This window comes from Porcisia hertigi, chromosome 33 (assembly GCF_017918235.1).
Source record: "Porcisia hertigi strain C119 chromosome 33, whole genome shotgun sequence".
NCBI classification, from domain to species: domain Eukaryota; phylum Euglenozoa; class Kinetoplastea; order Trypanosomatida; family Trypanosomatidae; genus Porcisia; species Porcisia hertigi.
Window position 1 is genome coordinate 810,542 of NC_090592.1, and position 24,708 is coordinate 835,249.

General features: G+C 56.0%; 6 protein-coding genes across 6 annotated transcripts; all 6 read left to right on the forward strand.

Annotated features, from left to right (window-relative positions):
* Nucleotides 1-7,025: 7,025 nt before the first annotated feature.
* Nucleotides 7,026-10,106, forward strand: JKF63_02222 (uncharacterized protein; the record flags this gene model as incomplete). Its single annotated transcript, XM_067898262.1, has 1 exon — nucleotides 7,026-10,106. One exon carries the CDS (start codon nucleotides 7,026-7,028, stop codon nucleotides 10,104-10,106), a length of 3,081 nt encoding a protein of 1,026 aa, XP_067754419.1.
* A 1,091-nt stretch (nucleotides 10,107-11,197) lies between these two features.
* On the forward strand, nucleotides 11,198-13,570 carry JKF63_02223 (uncharacterized protein; the record flags this gene model as incomplete). Its single annotated transcript, XM_067898263.1, has 1 exon — nucleotides 11,198-13,570. One exon carries the CDS (start codon nucleotides 11,198-11,200, stop codon nucleotides 13,568-13,570), a length of 2,373 nt encoding a protein of 790 aa, XP_067754420.1.
* An 859-nt stretch (nucleotides 13,571-14,429) lies between these two features.
* JKF63_02224 (uncharacterized protein) lies at nucleotides 14,430-14,681 on the forward strand (the record flags this gene model as incomplete). Its single annotated transcript, XM_067898264.1, has 1 exon — nucleotides 14,430-14,681. The coding sequence occupies one exon, from the start codon at nucleotides 14,430-14,432 to the stop codon at nucleotides 14,679-14,681; it is 252 nt and encodes an 83-aa protein (XP_067754421.1).
* Nucleotides 14,682-16,490: 1,809 nt separating this feature from the next.
* Nucleotides 16,491-18,359, forward strand: JKF63_02225 (uncharacterized protein; the record flags this gene model as incomplete). The annotated part of the gene is made up of 1 exon (XM_067898265.1): nucleotides 16,491-18,359. One exon carries the CDS (start codon nucleotides 16,491-16,493, stop codon nucleotides 18,357-18,359), a length of 1,869 nt encoding a protein of 622 aa, XP_067754422.1.
* A 1,159-nt stretch (nucleotides 18,360-19,518) lies between these two features.
* Nucleotides 19,519-21,195, forward strand: JKF63_02226 (uncharacterized protein; the record flags this gene model as incomplete). The annotated part of the gene is made up of 1 exon (XM_067898266.1): nucleotides 19,519-21,195. The coding sequence occupies one exon, from the start codon at nucleotides 19,519-19,521 to the stop codon at nucleotides 21,193-21,195; it is 1,677 nt and encodes a 558-aa protein (XP_067754423.1).
* Nucleotides 21,196-23,062: 1,867 nt separating this feature from the next.
* On the forward strand, nucleotides 23,063-24,409 carry JKF63_02227 (uncharacterized protein; the record flags this gene model as incomplete). Its single annotated transcript, XM_067898267.1, has 1 exon — nucleotides 23,063-24,409. The coding sequence occupies one exon, from the start codon at nucleotides 23,063-23,065 to the stop codon at nucleotides 24,407-24,409; it is 1,347 nt and encodes a 448-aa protein (XP_067754424.1).
* Nucleotides 24,410-24,708: the final 299 nt, after the last annotated feature.

Sequence of the window (24,708 nt, forward strand, 5' to 3'; positions counted from 1 at the left end):
TTTCTCTGACTGCTGCTGCTGCTGCTGCTACTGCCCCTTGCCCCTCCCCCCACAGAGGTCTTCGTGTACCCCGTGCGTCCCCACTCGTGACACACATGGGGAATGGACAAGACCGAGACACGCCGCGCTGTATGTACAGCCCCATTTCGCTCGTCCCACTCTGCACCGTTGAGTTGCCGTCGATGAACAATGGGGCGAGACGCACGCGCGCACCACACTAGCCACGCCTTGCCCCCTCCTCCACCACCTCCTCCTTTGGTTCCTCGTGAACGCTGCAGCACATGTGATGAAATCCTTTTTTCGCTGCCACTGAGCGCCCCATGTGTGGGGCCGCAAGTGATGCACACATAGATACACTACACTGTAGAACTGTCGTTTCTCTGACGTGCTGCTGCTGCTGCTGCTACTGCCCCTTGCCCCTCCCCTCACAGAGGTCTTCGTGTACCCCGTGCGTCCCCACTCGTGACACACACATGGGGAATGGACAAGACCGAGACACGCCGCGCTGTATGTACAGCCCCATTTCGCTCGTCCCACTCTGCACCGTTGAGTTGCCGTCGATGAACAATGGGGCGAGACGCACGCGCGCACCACACTAGCCACGCCTTGCCCCCCCCCTCCTCCACCACCTCCCTCCTTTGGTTCCTCGTGAACGCTGCAGCACATGTGATGAAATCCTTTTTTTCGCTGCCACTGAGCGCCCCATGTGTGGGGCCGCAAGTGATGCACACATAGATACACTACACTGTAGAACTGTCGTTTCTCTGACTGTGCTGCTGCTGCTGCTGCTACTGCCCCTTGCCCCTCCCCCTCACAGAGGTCTTCGTGTACCCCGTGCGTCCCCACTCGTGACACACACATGGGGAATGGACAAGACCGAGACACGCCGCGCTGTATGTACAGCCCCATTTCGCTCGTCCCACTCTGCACCGTTGAGTTGCCGTCGATGAACAATGGGGCGAGACGCACGCGCGCACCACACTAGCCACGCCTTGCCCCCTCCTCCACCACCTCCTCCTTGGTTCCTCGTGAACGCTGCAGCACATGTGATGAAATCCTTTTTTCGCTGCCACTGAGCGCCCCATGTGTGGGGCCGCAAGTGATGCACACATAGATACACTACACTGTAGAACTGTCGTTTCTCTGACTGTGCTGCTGCTGCTGCTGCTACTGCCCCTTGCCCCTCCCCTCACAGAGGTCTTCGTGTACCCCGTGCGTCCCCACTCGTGACACACACATGGGGAATGGACAAGACCGAGACACGCCGCGCTGTATGTACAGCCCCATTTCGCTCGTCCCACTCTGCACCGTTGAGTTGCCGTCGATGAACAATGGGGCGAGACGCACGCGCGCACCACACTAGCCACGCCTTGCCCCCTCCTCCACCACCTCCCTCCTTTGGTTCCTCGTGAACGCTGCAGCACATGTGATGAAATCCTTTTTTCGCTGCCACTGAGCGCCCCATGTGTGGGGCCGCAAGTGATGCACACATAGATACACTACACTGTAGAACTGTCGTTTCTCTGACTGTGCTGCTGCTGCTGCTGCTACTGCCCCTTGCCCCTCCCCTCACAGAGGTCTTCGTGTACCCCGTGCGTCCCCACTCGTGACACACACATGGGGAATGGACAAGACCGAGACACGCCGCGCTGTATGTACAGCCCCATTTCGCTCGTCCCACTCTGCACCGTTGAGTTGCCGTCGATGAACAATGGGGCGAGACGCACGCGCGCACCACACTAGCCACGCCTTGCCCCCTCCTCCACCACCTCCTCCTTTGGTTCCTCGTGAACGCTGCAGCACATGTGATGAAATCCTTTTTTTCGCTGCCACTGAGCGCCCCATGTGTGGGGCCGCAAGTGATGCACACATAGATACACTACACTGTAGAACTGTCGTTTCTCTGACTGTGCTGCTGCTGCTGCTGCTACTGCCCCTTGCCCCTCCCCCTCACAGAGGTCTTCGTGTACCCCGTGCGTCCCCACTCGTGACACACACATGGGGAATGGACAAGACCGAGACACGCCGCGCTGTATGTACAGCCCCATTTCGCTCGTCCCACTCTGCACCGTTGAGTTGCCGTCGATGAACAATGGGGCGAGACGCACGCGCGCACCACACTAGCCACGCCTTGCCCCCTCCTCCACCACCTCCCTCCTTTGGTTCCTCGTGAACGCTGCAGCACATGTGATGAAATCCTTTTTTTCGCTGCCACTAAGCGCCCCATGTGTGGGGCCGCAAGTGATGCACACATAGATACACTACACTGTAGAACTGTCGTTTCTCTGACTGTGCTGCTGCTGCTGCTGCTACTGCCCCTTGCCCCTCCCCCTCACAGAGGTCTTCGTGTACCCCGTGCGTCCCCACTCGTGACACACACATGGGGAATGGACAAGACCGAGACACGCCGCGCTGTATGTACAGCCCCATTTCGCTCGTCCCACTCTGCACCGTTGAGTTGCCGTCGATGAACAATGGGGCGAGACGCACGCGCGCACCACACTAGCCACGCCTTGCCCCCCCCCTCCTCCACCACCTCCCTCCTTTGGTTCCTCGTGAACGCTGCAGCACATGTGATGAAATCCTTTTTTTCGCTGCCACTGAGCGCCCCATGTGTGGGGCCGCAAGTGATGCACACATAGATACACTACACTGTAGAACTGTCGTTTCTCTGACTGTGCTGCTGCTGCTGCTGCTACTGCCCCTTGCCCCTCCCCCTCACAGAGGTCTTCGTGTACCCCGTGCGTCCCCACTCGTGACACACACATGGGGAATGGACAAGACCGAGACACGCCGCGCTGTATGTACAGCCCCATTTCGCTCGTCCCACTCTGCACCGTTGAGTTGCCGTCGATGAACAATGGGGCGAGACGCACGCGCGCACCACACTAGCCACGCCTTGCCCCCTCCTCCACCACCTCCCTCCCTTTGGTTCCTCGTGAACGCTGCAGCACATGTGATGAAATCCTTTTTTCGCTGCCACTGAGCGCCCCATGTGTGGGGCCGCAAGTGATGCACACATAGATACACTACACTGTAGAACTGTCGTTTCTCTGACTGTGCTGCTGCTGCTGCTGCTACTGCCCCTTGCCCCTCCCCCTCACAGAGGTCTTCGTGTACCCCGTGCGTCCCCACTCGTGACACACATGGGGAATGGACAAGACCGAGACACGCCGCGCTGTATGTACAGCCCCATTTCGCTCGTCCCACTCTGCACCGTTGAGTTGCCGTCGATGAACAATGGGGCGAGACGCACGCGCGCACCACACTAGCCACGCCTTGCCCTCCTCCTCCACCACCTCCCTCCTTTGGTTCCTCGTGAACGCTGCAGCACATGTGATGAAATCCTTTTTTTCGCTGCCACTGAGCGCCCCATGTGGGGCCGCAAGTGATGCACACATAGATACACTACACTGTAGAACTGTCGTTTCCTCTGACTGTGCTGCTGCTGCTGCTGCTACTGCCCCTTGCCCCTCCCCCCACAGAGGTCTTCGTGTACCTCGTGCGTCCCCACTCGTGACACACATGGGGAATGGACAAGACCGAGACACGCCGCGCTGTATGTACAGCCCCATTTCGCTCGTCCCACTCTGCACCGTTGAGTTGCCGTCGATGAACAATGGGGCGAGACGCACGCGCGCACCACACTAGCCACGCCTTGCCCCCTCCTCCACCACCTCCTCCGTGCGCCCCTCCCTCCCCCTCCCCCGTTCCCCCCCCTGCTTTCGTCCCCTTTCACTTCATCCACGACGAAATGTGGGATGGGCAGAGGCCAGGGGAAAAAAAAGGGGCAAGACACAACAATAAAGAAAGAGGGGAACAAGGGGCCAAGTTGAACTTTTTTTCTGCCCCAACTCCTTCTGTTTTTTTTTTTCTTGTAAAGGGACTGTGAGTGTATGTGTATGTATGTGGGGAGCATCATTCTTTTTCGCTTAATACAACTTGTCCGCCATATGCACGTACACACGTGTTTGTGACAGTGTATTCAAAGTTTTTGGTCTCTCTGTGTCGTGGGGTGTACATAGTGTGCTCTCTCTGTGTGTGTTCGCTTTATAGTTGAGAGGGGCGGACGATCTTCTCTCCCTTCCTCAGTATCCAAGGGTGCGACAAGGGCATTCGAGAGGTGTATGATATCCCTCTTTTCTCTCTCTCTCTCTGCCATACCTTAGCGCAGATAGCCACACAACAGAACCGAGTTACGAGAGGCCACCACTACCACCAAGAGGTCTCGGTGGAGAGGCGATGCAAGTTTATCCTTTGTGGATATGTAGAGGGTAGCAGCTAATGGGATGTGAAACACGGACCATGGTGCACTCCCACACCGAAGGAAAGCACAGAGAAAAAGGATGCATACACGTTGCTCAGTCCGTCAACACCTCCTGCGGCATCTATATGGCTGGGCAGGTGTGTGTGTGTGTGTGTTTGTATGTATGTATGGGAGATTGATCTTAGGTGTACAGTGTCATTGTTTTCTGGTCGCGGATGCGGATATGTGTGTGCTGCACTTACCAACGATCTTTTATTTCCTAAGCTTCGTTCTTTTTAAAAAAATTTCGCTGCCTGCCTTTCCCACATTTACACGATGTTGACCATAATAAACAAACAAGAAGACTACACAACCCAATCGAGTGGGGCTTACAGAGAGAGAGAGAGAAAGGGCTATCACGGTGCACCCTGAATTGCACTCGCAAAAATTTTCCTGCACCCCTATAAAGAGACACGTGTAACATATGAGTAAAAGTGCACCTTTGAAGAAAAACGAGATTTATACTGTTTGCATTAGGCGCGGAAGATGTTCACCATCGCGGCTTGTAAGGTAAAGCGAGGCAGTCGCAACAGGTACATATGTAAGCATTACTCCCCCCCCCCCTCCCCCCTCGTCTATGGGTCTCTGGGGTTTCGAAGGGGGAGGGAGGGGGGGGAGGAGGAAGAAAAGAAAGCCAATTCTGCACGGAGGAGCTTTTTGGCGCTCGAATGAGCACACACACAATCCTTGCATGCATATGTGTACATGTGTATGTTTGTATCTGTGCGCGTGCATGTAAATGTACAGTACGTCGCGCCTGACTTTGATCTGATCTCCCCTCCCTTTTCTGCTATTTTTTTTGACACCCTTCATTTGCGTCACGTATTCGCATCTTTCCGCACTCTCCTGCTTCGTAACATATCGGCATGTGCGTTTGCATGTCGTCATGCACACGGTCAACTGTGGTTTATGCATGCATATTGGAAACAAAAAAGGCCTCAGTCCAAGAAGAAAGAAAAACGAGTGGGAACGTGTATTTGGATAATCGCTCCCATTCCCTTCGTTGCTGCCCCCATTCCCTTCGTTGCTGCCCCCATTCCCTCCGTTGCTGCCCCCATTCCCTCCGTTGCTGCCCCCATTCCCTTCGTTGCTGCCCCCATTCCCTCCGTTGCCGCCGCCGCCGCCGCCGCCGCATCCTCTGAGTTTGGGCTTCTAATCTTTTTCGTGTCGTGATTTTATTTCTCAGTGAAGGAAGCGCGACTCGTAAAACAGTGCTTGAAACTACGTGGTCACTTCCACGTGCGGCTGCCCTTGGCGTTGTTGTTGTAGTCGCGGCTGCATGCCAGTAAAGGAGGCCACAGCGGAGCGTGCTTTGGCGGTGTTTCACACGAAGGCGTACATTATTCTGCTTTCTTGTTCAGAGAGAAAAGGGTCGCGGTGATCGTTTGGACACACACACACACACACACACACAGAGGCCCGCACATCTTAGCCTCCAGCGTGCTTTTTTCACCAGTTTTGCAACTCAATACGCTCCTTGCCGTCCAGCTGCCCCCCCCCCTTCCCCGGGGATAGAGGGACTGGTGCGATATTTCGAATTCACGCGCTAAATCCAGACTTTGCGCACGCAGACATCCATCGCCTTTTTTTACTGTTCTGCTATTTCTTTACTCCCTCCCTTTCCTCCCCTCTTTTTCCCCCTTGCGATTTTCTGTTGTTGTTTTCAAGTCTGACTCTTCTTTTACACTTCTGTTGCATCTCAAGACTCAGTCCCCCCTCCCCTCCCCCCTTGCGTTTGTCGCACGTGGCCTTCACCGGGGAACGGAACCTGTCAGCATTCTGATTCACATACAGAGCCACGCAAAGCGGAGATAGATTGTGGCTAGACAGACAATAGCGGTCCCTTCACGGCGTCGCTCCAAACGAGAGCAACGTCCCGCATTGAAGCACGCTGTGTGGGGAAGGTGCGCTGGCATGTGAGTGTAAGGGGGGAGGTAGAGACTATAGTTTTGCATCTTTTTTTTTTCTCCTCTTTGGTGGATATTTTCACAACTTTTATTCCCCTTTTCTGCCAGCTTCGAGGGGAGAGGCGGGGCCGCCACAGGGGATTACACTCTGGGGGGGGGGGGCGGGCGAGAGGACATCGCGGCACCTGTGTGTGTGTGTGCGTGTGTGTGTTATCCGTTCTTTCTGTTTCGCTGTCCCCTTTTATTTTTCAATATTTTCCTCTCTTTCCCCGTCGGGGAAACGCAGTTGTCGTACACACAGAATTGGCAAAGAGAGAGAGAGAGGGGTGGAGGCAGGTGGGATCAGATGGGTGTGTGAGAGAAGAAAGGAGGAAACGACGCGCTTTCTCTTCTTTTTTCTCGAAACATTAATGAGTGTGCAACTCCTCACCGTGTTTCGCTTCATTTTATTTTTATATTCCGATCTCCATCACCTTTTCGGGTGTGAAGAGTTCAAAACGCTCCGGTGCCATTGTGGTGTCTTGAGGGTTCACCGTTTCTTCATCCATCACCTCCGTGTCTTGTTTTTGTGGTTCCATTTCGTTGAGCTCGCAGCTCTTTTTCTTATTTTGTGAATTTGCACTGTTGTTGTATTCCTCCTCTTCCCCCGCCCCCCCCCCCCCCTCTGCACTCACCTCTGTCGTGCACAACGCGCAGAAAACGCCATAATAAGAACTGCTGGGTAACGCAAAAGAGAGGAAGGGAGGAAAGAGTCATCGACTCGGTGCACTTGCGTATTTGCTACAGTCCACGTCATCTCACCGGAGGTCCATATGTTGTCTGGTTTCGTATCCTCGTTTCACAACCGCTCGGATTGCCCCACCATGTCCCTCTCTGGTGGGGACTCCTCATCCACCGAAGATGATCGTAAAATTAGTTTCGATGCCTATTCCAACGCCACATCCCAGCGCAATGTGTCCTTCCCGCCGACCGAAACCCCGGCCATGACGCCACCCGTGTCGGACGTTTTTCTGTCCCCCAAAAGCGGATCTGTCGCTGCTGGTGCGATACCTTCGCCAAGCTACGCCAACACTTCCACTACGACGCAAGGGCCGGCTCCGGGCCGCCAGCGGGCTGCCCCCCTCGTCGAGACAGCGCCTGATACACCGCAAGCTCTGTCGGGGGTGCATAAAACACACTCTTCGGCCGTAGACCACCCGCTGCTGGGCCTCAGGGGTAAAGCGAAGGGGAACCGGTCCCTCAAGGAGTTGAATAGCGCTGTACTAATGGGCGGAGAGCGCACCGATGGACAGCCGTTATTGGACTCTCGCGTGGCTTCTCCCTCAGTGCGGAAGTCAGACGACTTTGAGCCCTTTGGTGCTGCGTCTGCGGGACTGCCTCCACTCAGCCTGGGGCGCTCTCTATCGTGCCCATCGCCCGGTTTGGGGAGCCGTCGGCCGCTGCGGAAGGACACCGTGGCTGAGACGAGTGGTTCACGCGTCCTACCCCCGTTGTCGCCTCCCGCGCGACTGCCTTCCATCCTCTTTACAGGAGCGGGCAACAAAACTCCCACTCGCGGAAGTACTGAGCATCCGGCGATATCCGCGCGTGGATCCAGTCCCTCACCACCGGATGGAGCCGTTCACAGCGGTGCAGGTGCTGCTGCCCAGCAGCTGGTGAGTGTGACAACCGCAGTGGATAGCGCAAACAAGCTATGGTCCGCGGTACGCCAGCTGGTTTCTGATGGTGGTGGCCTTTTGAGCGCATATATCGAGAGTCTAGTGAACCCTGCTGGAATGCCCGCCGCCGCCGCCGCAAAAACGCCTGGAGCGAATGTGGCGAGCTGGCGTGTGGGTCAGCGACCGCTGCGCTCTTCTCACACCCTCAACGCCCCGACAAGTAGCACTATTTCGACGTCTTCTAGTTTCGACTTCACGTACAACGCGAGCCGACCCACACCAGAGGGGCACGTGCGGCTCTCATCCGGACCCGGCGCAGTCCGACGAGCCTTCGAGCCTTACCACGGCAGCACAGCGACCCACTCGGATGACACAGACTCATACAATGGGGGATCTTTGGCGATGCCGCTCGACATGGTTGTCATCGACTCTTCACACGACCCTTTTTTGAGGAACAGCCCAGCCATTGATCACCCTGTCGTGCGCGGTGCGGTCCCAGCATCCGTGAACAATTCCTTCACGGGTGCGGAGAGCGAAGCGGGCCTGGGTGCTGATGACTACGATGGTATGCCAAGCACATACGTGGTGGATCTCCTGTCAGCGCTGAGGGGGTATCAGTCAAACCCAACGGAACCGTTTGGGCACCTAGTCGCCGCGGCGCTGGCGTCACGGTCGCAGGAGATGCCGGTACGTGGTTTTGAGGTTGCCGCTGCTGAGCACAATCCGTACCTTGTGCGGCTGATTGTGGATTCTGGTTCGCTGGACATGATGGACGTAGAGGCGCAGCGCAACGTCCAGGAGACGATGGATGAGCTGGTTTCTATCAACGACAGTGAGTTGAATCCCGTGATTTACGACTACCTCATCTCCTTCTTTCGGATGCCCTTCGTGCGACTCTCGCACAAGCAGTACATCACGCTCAAGCGTAGCGGCTTTGAGTACATTAAGCTCATGTATGACCACCAACATGTGCTGCCTGAGGAGTCTCTGCACTCTATTCTGATCAACCAGTCCCGCACCATGGGCATACTGAACCTGATCTTCATGGCGGTGCTCCTCTCCACAATTGTTCTCTCTACTCTGGCGATTGCGCTTGTACTGGTGCACTGGGTCAAGGCGGGCGGCGGCGCTTTACAGAGCTTCGGTATCTACACTCTAGTAGCTTTTGGAGGAGGCTGGGCGTTGAACCTCATCTTCATGGTGTGCACGGTGCGGAGCCGGCAGAATGAGCTGCAGTATGAGCCAGAGACCAGGGGGAAAGAGTACTTGAGGATGCCGTCGTCGTATGCAGCGGTAGTGCCGGTGCTGCCGCTTTTTGATATTTTATGCATCATCACCTACGTCCGTGCGCTGAAGCAGAAGCGAATGATTCTGGGCCACAACATCGTCGCCTGCAGCCGACTTTCTGGCATTTTTTACGCAGTGTTGTTTGCCTTCCCGCACCTCATCATTCAGTCGTACTTCAACAACATCGAAACCAGCATCAAACCCGAATATCAGCACCACTGGACGTATTATCTGCTGCTCACAGCTACAGTCACACAGTGGTGCGTGGCACTGTTCGGCTACGCCTGGCTTCTTTTCACACACGACTCAATTGATGGGTTGGGCTTTGCCTGCTTCAACCGGGGGAAGCTGGCGCATCCGCTCGAGCAGCATAGCGCGGTTGCGCATCTGCTGCACTTCGTCATGGCCTCGTTGCTGGAGACAAACGTGTTCCTCGTCACCGTCACCGCAATCAAGCTGTCGTCGATCACGTGTTGCGTCTATCTCATCATCATCATCGTTCTTTCTAGTGTGACGATTGTGTATATCCTCGTCGTCTATCTTGTCATCATCTTAACGCCGGGGTCACCAGTGCGCATCAGCTTCTCTTGCGTTCCGCTGTTTTTGATGCAAGTGGTGCTGCTAGTCTGCACGACACGGATCAACGCCGATACCTGGACTTCATACCGGCCCACCTTTCTTCGTTGGAGCTTCATCTTCGGCTACCTCAGCTGGGGCGCCTACTTTGCGTTGTTTATTTTGTGGATCATCGTCATGATTCAGTGGTGCATTTTATACAAAGCGGGGGTGAACTTTTTTCCACGATTCCTGTGGCCGTGGGTGAGAAGAGATACACGATTTGTATCACCCAAGAAGTCGAACTCAAGTAGTGAGGCCTTTCCCATCGACTTGTCGTCTCAGATGCCCGAGGGTAGCGCCGGTAGAGCGGCACCTTCCGCATCCCCATAAAAAGGGGAGCGGGTAAGAGAGGAGAAGAGGGGCATGAGTGAAGATAACATGCTACTCTGAAGCTGAACTCGGGGTCGTCTGTCTCACACATCGGGTGGCGCGAAAGGAGGGGCAGTTGGCACCGCCGCCTCTCTACGGCTGCTGATGCGTGGATCACTGTTCGCGTTAGTAGTTTACTAAGGGGGGGGGAAGGGAAGGAGCGGGGGGAAGGTCTAGCGGTGGGTGCAGACGCGTGCAGGGGGGGGGGGAAGGTGCCAAATATAGGCTTCTTATTCACAGGTGCCTTTTTTTTTTACCTCTGTAGTGTTCTTGTTTTGTTCCGTCTCTTGATTTCTGTGTGTCTCAAGCATCAGCACCTCTCGCCGCACACGTGTAGAGGGTGTTTGCTTGCACGATGACTCGAGGTGTGAAGAAAAGGAAACGAGAAAAAAGGGGCGGGACTCGCCAAGGCACCACGGTGCCTAAGAGTCAGGGGGAAGTGGGGGTGGGGGTGGGGGGAGAGAGAGGGGGGGGGGCGATCTATTACGCACTGCACGCGCTGTTGATCTCGTTGTAGAAAATTTTTTTTTTCTGTTTTTCTACACGATTATCGCTGCTGAAGGCAACCTGTCATCTGATGGACATCACTTTGCACAGCTTTCTGCGCTCTCTAAGGAACTTGCAGCTTTCCATTCTCCCTCTCCGTACACACTCGACTCTTTCTCCTTTACTGTGTGTGGCATGTCGGGGTGGGGGTGGTGTCGAGTGGGCCTAAAGGGGGAGGGGGGGGGCACGTGAACCGGAAAAAACAACATGACTCCGTGGTCAATCTACTAAAGGGGCCTCGGTGTATCCAGCGTTTGGTTGTGGCCACACAGAGACATACCCACGGTTTGTGTCTCCCTCCTCGTCTCTCCCGCTACCCACTATTACTACTTCGACCTCCTCTTTTTCTCGCCGTATGTGTGAAGGTGTACAACGGCCACGTTCGCGATTCTCAACGCAGTGCACAGATCGGAGGTATTCCTTCCGATCAGCACAAGTACTACACGCGCATACAGAGTCGGACCGACTTTGCCGTGATGCCATCGCTTCATCGCTACTGTTATCCCATGCGCGCCCGGTACACGTTCACGGGTTTCTGGCGCGCGCCGGCTGAGGCGAGATCCGTTTCACTCCACATGTCCACCAGCCGAATTGCCGGCTTTGCGAGGCGCTTTCGGCAATGCCCGTCCCCCTCCCTCGTCACCCAGTCCAGGCGTTTTCGCCCCAACTGCCCAACTTCAGCCGCTAGTCAGGGCCATCCAGCCGCCGCCATGACTCGCGACCATACCAAGAAGGCGAACCGGAAAGGGCGCACTCTCTCACTCGAGGACACACTCCTGCGCCAAGTGAACTCATTAGTGGGGGGGCGCAACGCCGCCGCAGCCGTGCAGATTGTCAGGGCAGCTCTCCAAGGAACATGGGTGCCGCCAAAGGATGAGGCTGAAGCTATGGGCAGTGGCTCATCTGCGACATGCTGCTCGCCAGGCGCGATATCAACTCCACAGCTCGTTTTCTCGACAAAGGCGTTCGCCGCTGCGCTTTTCGCGTGCGAGGCAGCCGGTGACGCCGTATCCGGTCTCTCTCTCGTCGACGAGGTGCGCCGGTACTCTGCCCGGGGCATTTCGACGGAGTGGCTCCAAGCGGAGCACGTCTTGTCCGTGATACTGCGCCTCCAATGCATGGCAGACGACCGTGACGGTGCCACGCGTATGTTTGCCTATCTTGAGCAACACGGACTTCTGCGCCTGCGCAGTGTTTCGGCCCTTCTGCAGTACTGTTGCGGGGGACTCAAGGACCGCCGACTCTCCTTTGCCGTGTATGAGGTGGCGCTAAAGCACAAGATCGAGCTTACCGAGCCAGACTACTTTGCGCTGGGCCTGCTGTGTGTGCAGGTTCGAGAGCCTGTCGGCACCCTCTTCTTCATGCTGGAGCAGATGCGCGAGCACATCGCTGAGGTCACCGAGAGGATGGTGCGTGAGGTTTTGGTTCCGTGGGTAAAGATGGCCAACGACGACGCCGCTGTCGGTATGAGTCGTCGCGGGGCTCAGATGTCGTTGTGCCTCTACACAGTTGCCGCCATGCTTCACGTACCGCCTCGTGCTGCTGTCTCGACAACACTGTCCACTGTTTCATCCACAGGTGCTGCGGCGCCACTTACTGGTGCGCAGCTGTGTGGGATTTGTCCAGCTTGCCAGGTGCAACTCTCTGGATACCCCTTCACGGCCGCCTGCCGATCTCATCTTCTCCGGGAGTTGACAGAGCTCATCATTCCACAGGCCTGCCGCAACCGCCGTGCGCGACTCGGATTCGAGCACTGGAGGCGTTATATCCAGGCTCGCCTGGATGCGGGTAATCGCGTAGACGTCTTCATTGACGGCGCCAATCTGGGCTACTATGGCTTGTCTAGCTGGTACGCTGTGGCAAAGAAGCGGCTGATGCTGCACCGCGGCGTTCCAGAGAGTCAAATCACAGACGAGGATTTAGACTTCAACACGCAGTGTAGGGCTGCTGGCCGCAGTGTCGATGTGGGTGTAAGCTTTGAGCTCATCGACAGCGCGGTGAACATTGCCGTGAACACGTACGGCCTGCGGCGCCCACTTGTCATGCTGCATGAGCGACACGTCGAGCCGAAGTTCATGACGCCTCAGAGCGCCGCCATTGTGCAGCGCTGGAGGGATCGAGGGTGGCTCTACTGCTGTCCTACAGGACTGAACGACGACCTCTGCTGGCTTTACGGTGCACTCCTCTTGACGGATCCGCTGGACACGATGCCAAACTTGGGCAAGGCCAGCGCCGCCTCTTCGCATTGTACTTTCGTCTGCACCAACGACAAGATGCGCGACCACCACTTCCGTCTCCTAAGCCCGCGAGCCTTCACGCGTTGGCGTGATCGACACCGCATCGCTTTCCACTGCGTACGCTTGGAGGATCGCACGGAGCTGCATTGGGAGATGCCAGCACCCTATGAGCGGTGCATTCAGCGGCATGAGGTGCACTCTGCACTCTCACAGCGCGTGCAGGAAATACAGCCAACGCTGTTGCACCACGTGGCATCCCACACGACGGCTCACACTGGCACCACAGACGCGACTGGCGCGGGGACGATATTATCATGGCACATACCCTTTACCCCCGCGTCGCGCGGCGCAGCGACAGTGACCCCAGTCACGTTCGGCGCACCCCACGATGACAAGAACGGTCAGCACAGCCTCTGTGGTGGGCAAACGGCTCCAATGCTAAACGTTGAGGATACATGCACTGCTCACCATCACCCAGCTTCCCTGCCGAAGGTGTCGGGAGACCAAGTCATGGAGGAGGGGTATTGCATCGTGAGAGAGTGCGAAGAGGAGGAAGCGGAGGAGGAGGACGCTATGTCCACCACACCTGCTAAGCTGGGTCCCTGGGTTTGCATTACTGTTTGCGAAAAGGAGGAGGGCTGAGATGATAGAGGCGTCGTGGTGAACGGCAGAGACACACCCGGCAATATTCAGGAAAGAGCGCATGCGTTTTTGCTGTGTGTCTCAGCTAGATGACCGACTGTCTCTTGTGCATCCCTCATCTGCTCATCTCCTCATCCCCTCCCCCCCTCCCCCCTTCACTCCCTCTCGATTAGTCGATGCGTTTCCTGCACCATAGTACGAAAGACAATCATTTGATACAGCTGGACTGCGCGCACGGTTGCCTGTCTCTGCAAGGCAGCAAACAAAGGAGGTTAGAGTGGTTGGCGGCTCAGTGGGGGGGGGGTTTAGGGGTCGATCAATGAGTAGTCGTTTACACGGTGTCGTAGCCGCAATGATTTGCAAATGAGGCAGGCGCCCTTATTGTCCAAGTGTATGTGTTTGAATACATAAAATGAGAACATTCCGTGGCACTTGCACTGGCAAGACGCTTATCAGACTTGCCGCCGCGTAACACACACACACACACACACACCAGCTGTGCTGTCTGCAACGCCGTCTACTAGGTTTGCAGAGGCAGGCGGCAACGGCGACGTTTTTTAATCTTGCCAGTCTTTCTTTCCCTCTTCTCATCAGAGAAAAAAGGGAGTGACCCGCCGCGCGCTTGTTTATGTTCGTGTGCTGATCCACATTTTCTCTCTCATCTCTTTCTTCGTCACGCACATGCATCACATTTGCGCACTATTTTCTTGAACGCGTTGCTTGCATTCTTCTCTTCACACACAACACCATTTTTTTTTTTTTTTGCACTACTACCTTCCCCACCATCACCACTAAACTGCCCACGAACGTTTTGATTTCCTTCGGCAGTCTTGAAAGGTGTTTCAACGAGAGGAGCAAGATGACTAAGGGTACCACGTCGATGGGTCAGCGCCACGGGCGCACACACATCTTGTGCCGCCGCTGTGGCCGAAACGCCTACCACGTTCAGTGGGAGCGCTGCGCTGCCTGCGCCTATCCACGCGCCAGCCGCCGTCGTTACAACTGGTCCGTGAAAGCCATCAAGCGCCGCCGCACCGGCACCGGCCGCTGCCGCTACCTGAAGGTGGTGAACCGCCGCATCGCGAACCACTTCAAGACCCCGAAGGCATAAGTAAATGGCCCAGGCTCGCGCACCCCCCCCCTCTCTTGGGGGACAGAGGTTGAGAGAAAAGTGAAGCAAGAAGAAAAACGAAGGCGATGTCCCTTTCCTCTCACAGTTCATTGATGTGCGTGTGTGTGTATGTGAAATAGACGAAGGGCGGCGAGTCAATGTTCGCAGATGAGCCGACACCGCGCACACCCGTGTGCGAACACACAGACGCGCAGACACACACCGTCATGCCCAGTCTGATATCTCCCGCGCCCCTTCACACCTCTTTCACGGGTCTGTTCTGTTCTTCTGTCTTTGCCGGCCTCATCGCTTTTTTCGCGTGTTTTCGTGTGTGAGAGGTGGAGATGCGTATGGGAGCAGTGGGCGATAACTCAACAACAAAAATAAAACTCTCTTGCCGGCGTCGAGCCGACGCTCTCTCCCCGCCCTCTTTCGGCAGACATTTTTTTTTTTGTTGTCAATTGCTTGCCCTTCTCCCCCAACCCCACCTACTCCATCCCTTCTCCGTTTCTCTTTGGGACTACTCTCCGTTATGATGCTCCTTTTTTTTTAGGACGGGGGGGGGTGCACACTTTCCTGTGTTTTCTTTGCTTTTTTATTTCATCTGTTTTTATTTATCCCCTCCTTCCCCACCCCCTCTTCCCAGTGATGATGAGGGGTGGGTGGGTGGGTGGGGATGCCTACCCAACAAACAAACAAAGGGAAAAGAAGCCTTCGTCTCTGCCGCCCCTTCTATCCACTCTTTCTCTCTCCCCCACCACCTTACTCTTCCCCCCCCCTCTCCCCCAAAGAAAAGGTAGAGTGGTTATTGAAACCTATATGGAGAGGGGGATGGTGTGCTGGTGATGGTGGTGGTGGTCGTGGGTTGGGGAGGGGGGAGAGGGAGGGAGAGTGCAGGAAGAGGAAGAGCAGTCGGTACTCGACCTCCTCCCCTGCGCGCGCGCTCTCTTTCATGCACACTCCGTGCTCCATATGCATTTTTTGGGTCATTATTACGCACCTTTTAGGCACCCGAGCGCCCTCACCAGCGTGAGTGAAGCGAAGGGAGGGTGAGGGAGACGCATCACAGCCGTGTGATGTCCGCGAGGTTGTGCGCGAGCTCAACTGGCTTCCTCCGCGTGCTTGCTGGGCAATCTGCATCAATGCTTGTCCCTCCCCCGTTCTCTTATCATCTCTCCCCCTTTTGTTGTCCCCCCTTCCTCTTCCGCCCCAATGATTGGCACTCTCTTTCTCACCCAATACACGTGCGCCCCGCGGAAGGCAACGTCTCAAACAATACGAAGACGAAGCAAGGGTGCGTAGTAAGACTCCGGGACACACCGCTGTGCGGAGGAGGGCAATCACCTTCTTATCATATTTCGTATCCGTGTCTGTCTGTGAACGTGCCTGTTTCTCTCAGTGTCTATGTGAGTGAGTGTGTCTCTCTCTGTGAGTGTGTCTGTGTCGGCGCCCTCTTCTGGGAGTACTTTGGCCTTCTCTTGTCTCCACACCACGCCTACTTCAACGAGAGGCGGAGCTCGTCACCCCTCCTCGATCTATTCCCCCCCAAAAAAAAAAACAAGGGAAGGGCCCCTCGGCTGAGTGAGAGTACAGCCAGACACACACACACACACGGATTGTGTGAAGCGACATTACTCTTTCCTCCTCGGGGAGGGGGGGGGGATTGTCTTTCTCAGTCAGCTGCCTCTGGACGGATCCCTCCCTCCCCCTCCCTCCCTCCCTCCCCCCGCCCACGAAAGGCAGGAAAGCGTAGGGGGTGCTACTTCGAGGCGCCTTAACGCTTCTGGGGTCTGAGGGAGTTAAGGTGTCATGAGCGCAGGAAGGCTCTCCGTCGATGCTGCACCACCGCACCAAGTCGGCGGCACAACGCGCTCTACCATGTCAAAGCCACCACTAGCGCCTGTTCCACCCCCGCCGCCCCTGCCGGCTACTGATGCCCCCTTTTCACTCGATGGCTTTCTGGCGAATTTCAGTGGTGTCCCTGCGCCCGTGGCCAGGGAGACGCCCGGGGGGCCTCAGCAGAACAGTCGGAGCCACCACAGTGACACTTCGATGTATGCCCCATTTGCGTCTCGGGAGGGTGGAAGCGACGTGCTTGACTTCTTCTTCTCTGCTGCTGCCTCTGACACCCCGTGCGTCAGCGGTTCCGCCAATAGTGCCTCACCGGGACTCCTGGTTGCAGACAACATCAGCGGTGGTGAGAGCGGTGGCCGGTTGAACTTCGATTTTGCTTCCTTTTTTCTTCAGGCTGGGCAGGATGGTTCCTGCCCCGACGACGGCCCACGCGCAGCTGGGAGTGGGGATGACGCGCGCGGCACAGATACTTGCGACTCGGAGGGCTACATTCGGTGCGAGGCTGGCAACATGGCCCACAGCACTGGAGAGGAGAACGCATTACCTACAAGAAGCTTTTCCCCCCAAGATGATCAAGTGGCGTCAGCATTGGCGAATGACTCTTTTGTTTCGCACTCGACTGCATGGGGCCTGGAGTCTGCTACCGCCAACGAAAAGAGATACGCACCACTGCCACCGCAAGTACAACAGCCAGAGGCACTCATGGAGGCTGTAGCCGAGTCGGAGGGTGGCAAAACAACTCGCACCGTTCCGCAACAGGGGGCATCGCTGATGACTCTGAAGTCTTCCGAGGCGAACGCTTCCCCCGTTGATCAGGCACCCGTGAAGAAACTGCCGCGTGAGCACATCTCCTCATCGGCAATGAATCAGACGCGCTCATTGGCTGCAGCGCTTGCCGCAGCACCATCACCACCAGGTTTGCTCGCGGGCGAGGAGGCCCAGCGCAAAGTTGCGCCGGCTTTGCTCCCCAACAACGTGGAAGAGACAGAGGGGGACGGCGCGAAGGCGAGGCTCGCTGCGGATTATATTCACCCGGAGTCTGCAGCATTTGACGATAGCATTAGACGAAACATGGCAGAGGAAGAGGCGACGGCCGCCCCGGTGCACAGTAGGCCGTCGTCCTCACCGGGTAAGCCTCCGGTCTCGTTGCTACGGGGGTCTTATTCACCAGGTGTTGCCGAGACGACGGCACCCGCAGTTACGCCAACACCGCAGTTGTCACCCAGCAGAGCACTAGTACCCCTGAGGCCCCTGCTGTCTACGTCGTATCGCCCACAGCCTTCTGTGCCGATCGAGATGGCTAGCGGCGACGCTACTGGGATGGCGCTGCGCAAAGCGATGTCGGAGGCTGAAGAGGTGTGGGCGCATGGCCTCGACATGGGGTGGATTAACTCCTCTGAGGCCCACAAGGCGGAAGCGGGCATGTCGACCACCGACTTTGCATCGTCATCCTCCTCTGATGCGGTCTTTTTCTCGGAGGCTGCCCGGCTGCAACAACAGGCGGTACAACTGGGCGAAGAGTCTGCCCAATCTACTGCCTCTCTCCAGGCCCTGACAAGCGACTTGCTTCGCATCCTGGGCCCCCATGCAGCGCTCTCGAGTCTCGTAGGAGAGCAGTACGCCACAACGCCGCTGGTGCATCTGCCGTGGGCCCTGATTGAAGTACTGGAAGGATTGCTAAAGAGCGACACTAGCTCAGAGGAGGAGGTAGGGGAGGGCGGTGGCGCGGTGACGGAGACAGAGAGGGCAGAAAAGCCATCCGCAGCACCGCCTCCTTCCAGTGATAGTGCTGCAGTTGGTTGCAACAGTAGCCATGACGTGTGACACGCAGTGCAGCCCAAATGCGGCGGGGAGGGGGGGGGCCTCTTCCCAACGGCTGAATAGAGGCCCGTCTGTGGTGCTTTTTTTGCTCGCCTTTCTCAGTGCCTGCCTCGTTTTTGCGCTGACTTCCTCACGACTTCGTTTCGCGTGGGTCGAAGCGTGGGTCAGGACCGAGCGCGTCTGTTCTGAGGAACGAGTGATGTCTAGTACACATCAGCTCACTTCATCTGCCCCCCCATCTCAGACGCATACTTTTCACACGGGCGCTCTTCAGGGATGATGCTGCACACTGGTAAGGACGCAGTTGCTTTGGAAGCCCTTTTTCAAAGGGCGGAGAGGGTCGATCAATGAGCGCGCTGATCGTTGCTGATTCAAATCGATCTTACAACAAACCATCTCAACATTGTGTGTTTACATCCCCCTTCCCCTACGCACGCACACATACACACACGCACACACACGTGTGCGCATCAGTCCGAGTGTGTGTGCGTGCGTGTGTGTTAATTATTTCTTTCGGCTTTGGTCTGCACTTTTCTGCTCATCTTTTTTTTTTGTTCAGAAGAAATCGTGAAGGTGAATGAAGAAAAAAAGGAAGGGGATGCGAGGAAGCGCTTCTCTCGTGCGACTCAGTGTCCATGGTTTCTTGCGGCGTATGTGTAATGCGTATGCAGCACTGTCTCCTTGGACGTGCGCCCGTGTGTGCGTATGTATGTGTGCGTGTGTGTCCGTGCTTGCTTCTCTTGCTCAGCCCAGGCATGACTGCATGCATCAGTGCACCAGCAATCATGCCCACCCGATGCGCGTCGCCACGCCAGTGTGTTTCTCGGATTGTAAAAGTTTGGCCGATCTCTCAGTTTTTTTTTGTTTTGCTTCCTCGCTACAGTGTGATTATTTCGTTTGCGAGTGATCCTCTAGTGTGGCGCACACGCACACACACACACACACTCGCGGGTTTTTGTGCGTGCTCAACTTTACCACTGACTCTTTTTGGGTTTCACTTTGGCTTTTCCTCTCTTTTCGCTCTCTCACACACATTCATACACATGTATATACATATATACTTATATACATATATCTCCATTCACGTCCACGCAGAAACAAGAGTGAGCCCACAGGGGGGAGGCAAAGAGAGCAATTCGGTTTGGTGTAGGGGGAGAAGTATATGCGCGCTCGATTCGGAAGAGGAGATACGGCGCGGCTACTGCGCCGCGCCGTCGCCACCCCGGCGTCGATGGTGACGGCTCGGCTTCACCCAACGGCTGCGGTTGAGCGACTTAATTATGGCGCGCCGCGGTTGTGGCTCTCCAAAAAACGGAGCGCCACTGTCTGGTCTGCCTGCTCTCGCTGCTGCTGCTTTACCCCTGCACGAGGCATGGCGACAACGCCGGGCAGTGCATGCGTGACGTCGTGTCATTCAGAGTTCTGTTTACTCTGCGATACTCCCTACACTTCCTGGACAGAGCACTGCCAGGAGCACGCTCATGTGGCACGCTCAGCGGTGTGTCGTTTTTTTGTGATGCCAGAGAGAAGCGAGAGCATTATGCAGCACCTGGAGCGGCACATCGCGCTCGACTTCAACGAGGTGGATGCCCTCACAGCCCGAAAGGTGGAGCGGCGCCGCGAGCGTCTCCTCGCAGGCCTTGTGCACCTTGTCGAGAACGGAGTGCTTCGGGATAGCATACCCACACTGCCATCGCTAACGCAAGGGTTCACTGACACGGAAACGCGTACTGATGTCAATGGCGCAACACTTGTGGTCAATTCGGACCCCTTCCTCATCCGCGTTCTCATCGGGGAGTCGTTCCTGCGCCGTGAGGTACTCGATCGGTGTGCGCGCCTGATACCGTCTCTCACAGGAATAGAGCTAAACAGCGTGGTAGCGTATCTGACCTCTACGCGTCAAGTGGCTCGCATCTTCGATGAACTTTCGCTTGTGGAGCTCTTGGCGGCGCGTGCGGAGTCAGAGAAGACCCACCGAGACGCGACGACTGCCGCTGCCGGCGCGACGAAGTCGGCGAATGCTGGGCAGCTGCGCGAGAGCGCTCCAGCACCTTCGCCAGGCAGTGAAACCGGCTCAGAGGCGGGGATGTCTCTGCAGCAGATTTCCTCTTCAAGGCCGGTCGCAGGTCTACCCCCTGCGCTTCGCTGGAGCCTCTCGCGCGAGGAGAAGGCGTACATCATGTGCGCTTGTATCGGTGAGCTGCACCGTTTTCATGACCAGGAGCGACCGCGCTCCGTCACCTCCAAGACAGCTGCCGACGCTATTGTGTTGAACGTGCTTGCTGGCCACGGTCGTGAGAATCTGGTCTCAGAGCTGGTTCATGAAACACTGCAGCGTATTGTGGACGAGGGAACCGCGGTCTGGCGACAGCACCAGGAGGATGTGAAAAGGCGCGGTCTTTCATCCGAGTCGCACTTTGCCAGGACGAGCCAAACCACCGCACAGTCGGCTCTGGACACTGACAGGATGGTGGTCGAGGGTTTGCCGTACATGCGCACCGCACCCTTGCTGTCGCATCCATCACCGCGACCGGCGTCTGAGACTACACTGGACAGCGCCGCGGCAGAGCAGCTCGTGTCATCTTACTTACCTTTCAAAGACGTCGATGAGCTTTTTGACACGGCGCATAACGTTGAGGGGGCTACAACTGCAGCACAGCCGAAGTCCGATACGGAGGGCACCTGCACCACCTCTCCAGAGTTCATTTGGGCGCACCACACTTCAGGGAAGCTCTGGGAGCCACTCATAGCGGAGTTGAGGCAACGCGGCACAGAGTGGAATCGTCTGCCCTTTGCGCCCAACTCACCTGAACTAAAGGTGACGAAAAAGTCGGGCTAAATGGAGTTCGCTGGGACGTTTGCGTGTGTGCTTGTGGGCGTATCTTTTTTTTTTGTTTTAGACTGCCTGCAGTTGTGTCACTTCGTCAGCACCCAAGCGAGTGCGTCCAGGCGCCGCCCAGCCCTGCAATGCCGGTGGGGAAAGGAGGGAGGGAGGGGGGGAGGCTGTGATGTTTGTCCACGACGGCTCTGTTTGTCGACGTGGCGGTGTAGGAGGAGCTGGGAAACGAGCGATGAATTTGCGTTGTGCGCACATGAATGGTTGCGTGCTCTCTTTTCTTCTCTCTTTCCGGTTGTATGCATGCAAAGGGTGTCCTTCACTCTCCCTCTGTGGTACACAGTCACAAAAAAATCAAATTTGGCTCGCTACATCACAAGGCAAAAAAGGAAGTCGACACACACACACACACACCAAGCACACGGCCTTGACCGCCATGACTCCCATCATCGCGCCCTCTCGCATGTCTGAACACCACTGTTCCCCATTTACTGGCAACTTATCTTCCCTTTTCTTTATCTTTCTCATCTTCCAACTGCGTCGCTTTGTGTCCCGCGACTCTGGGCGATGTGCCCTATAAAACGGGTCTATCATCATTGACTTTGCCACATACGCGAATCCCATTTCATGCCACCGCAGCGAATTCGTAGCCGTTGTTGTAGCAAGCCTCCCTCCCTCCCCCCAATTCTCCTTCACACCCCATCTTGTTCCACAGCAAGTAGACTGCACTTGTATCATTGATTGACAAGTCGAAGCGCGCAGCCTCGTTCTTCAACCCTCCGTTTCCTCCCTTCTTCTTCCCTGCTCATACTCTCGTTTTTTGTTTTGATTTCCTTTTTTTTTGTTCTCATCCTCTGTCCACCGCTTCTCTGCGCTGCCTTATCCTCCTCTCCCCCCCCCCCTTGTCGAGGGATTCACCGAAGTATACATCTCTATATATGTGTTTGACGTCTCATCTTTCTGGTGTTTTTACTTGACGCCCTCCCTTTCCTCCCTTTCCTCCTTCACTCCCCCCCCCCTCCGCCAACACATCTGCCTTTCCTCTCTTCTTCCTTCCGCCCTTCTTTTTTTGCAGTTCTTGTAAATACGCTGCTGGTTTTTACTCACGCGTTTCTGGCCTGCGACAAATCGTTTTGTTTTTGAGGTGTGCGTTCCTTTTTTAAATTTTTCTCCCTTTCCTCGAGTGGGGGGGGGGTACGGTACGTGAAAGGTTCGGCCGCCGCCGCCGCCGCCGCTGCTGCTTTACACCTCATTTATTTTTTTTTTTGCTTCTACCACCACCTACTTGCCCCCTCCGCACTCCTCTGCCTCTCTCCCCGCCCCCCTCCTTCCCCCTATCTCCCATTTTTCCGGCTTTGTACACGATTCGTGCAAGGATAGAGTGCGAACTTACTTTGGTCGCCATTTTTTTTGCCTTCACCGTGCATTTGTGCGTCTGTACTCGACACAGTCGTCACCGACGTCGATTTCTTTTATTATCATTAAAAAAGAGAGTTGCTCTTGGTGATCCCATTCCCCCTCCCCCCCGTTTCGCTTTCTTCCACAATTATCATCTCCTCCTCTTTTCTACAGTGCCTGTCATCCCCTCGTGCGTCATTATCACTTTTACGTGTGTTTGTGCGTGCGCGGTGCGTGGTCACACGTTTTTGGCACATCGCTGTGTATCCCTCTTGCGTTCCTTCTGCCCCTCTCGACAGAGAAAGGGAGAACAAGAAATATTGCCGCACTCATTTCTTGTTGGGAGTTGGGGCAAGAGCATCCCTCTCCCTCCCTATATAAATATATGCAACAGCAGTAGCGCCGACTCAACAACTAAGCCGACATACCCCCCAACGCACACACACACACACACACACACACACACACAAAGATGGCGGAGGCGATTCCCGTCTCAAGCCAGCAGGTGCCCGACAGTGGAGAGGTGGAGGTGCAGTTCAAAGATATCCTCGGTCCCATAGGCAGCAAGGTTTGCAAATACGAGAAGGTGCGCGAACTCGGCTCAGGATCTTTCGGCAAAGCGCTATTGGTACGCCGCGTGTCTGATGGGCAGCTGCTTGTCGCGAAGCGCATGGATCTCGCAGCGATGTCAGACAACGACAAAAAATACGCAACCGCTGAGATCCAGTGCCTGGCTTCATGTGATCACTTCGCCATCATCAAATACTACGAAGATTTTGTGGCGCAGCCGTACATGTTGATCATCATGGAGTTCGCGGATGCCGGTGACCTGAACATGCAAATAAAAATGCGTGCCAAGGACGGGTTCCTTCACTTTGAGGAGCACGAGATCAGTTACACTTTTGTGCAGCTGGCCATGGCCGTTGACCACATTCATCGCCGCCGGATGCTCCACCGTGACATCAAAGGAGCCAACATTATGCTGATGACGAACGGCATCATCAAGCTGGGCGACTTCGGCTTCAGCCACCAGTACGAGAACACAGTCAGCGACCAGGTTGCCCAAACATTCTGCGGAACACCGTACTACCTCGCGCCGGAGCTGTGGAACCACCAACGCTACAGCAAGAAGGCGGACGTGTGGGCCATGGGGATTCTTCTCTTTGAGATGATGGCGCTTCGCCGCCCGTTTGTTGGGCAGGGAATGAGGGCACTCTCAGAGGCAGTCATGAGTAACAAGCGCGACTGCGAACTGCCGCAGCAGTACAGCCCCTCACTGAGGGAGTTGTGCAACATCATGCTGCAGACAGACCCTAACCGACGTCCATCCTGCGCGCAGCTCTTGAAGCTGCCACACATGGTTAAGCTGCTCTTGGACTTTGGAACGAGCGTCGATAACTCGCAGCTCGTGAGTGACGCCCTCAAGAAAAGGATCCACGCTAACATCGCTGAGATTCATCAAACGAACGCCAATGACCCCGATGCGTTTACCTTTGTCGGCCACGTTGGTACCGTGTGCTCGTTTGTGTTCTACGAGGGCTACGTGCGTAAGGAGAGCGGTAATACGTGGAAGGAGCGCTTTCTCGTGTTGCGTGACGGCGGCCTCGTCATCAGCCGCCACAAGGGCGACAAAGAAACGAAGCCGCTCCCTGTCTCGTTCATCAACAGCGCAGTTTTCGTCCCAGAGCAGTCAGCCTGCTCGCCAGGAGTCTTCGCAATCAACCTCATAGACACCAAAACAATGTGGTTTCAGGCGCTGCCGCCGGAGACGGCGGAGATGTGGGTGCATAAAATACAGCAGTCCATTGGTGTTTCGTAGGCCATGCGAGGAGAGGAGTCACTCGATGTGCGCGTTAGCATCCACAAAACGACGCGGCCGTCAGACGGAACCGCGGCAAAGCAAAAAAAAAAAACAGGGCTGCACAGATGTCAGATGTCTCAACTGTCGAAAAGGTGGTGGTGCTTCCACGCGCTCGACAAGTGTGCCGTCTTCAGCGGCGGACGCAGCGGGCGTGTGTGTCTGAGTGTATTCGCGCTTTGAAATACCAATGTGTTCTCGCTTGTCTTGTGAGCCGAGTGGACTTGTATGGTTGGGTGTGGGGATGCTTGAGGTGTGTA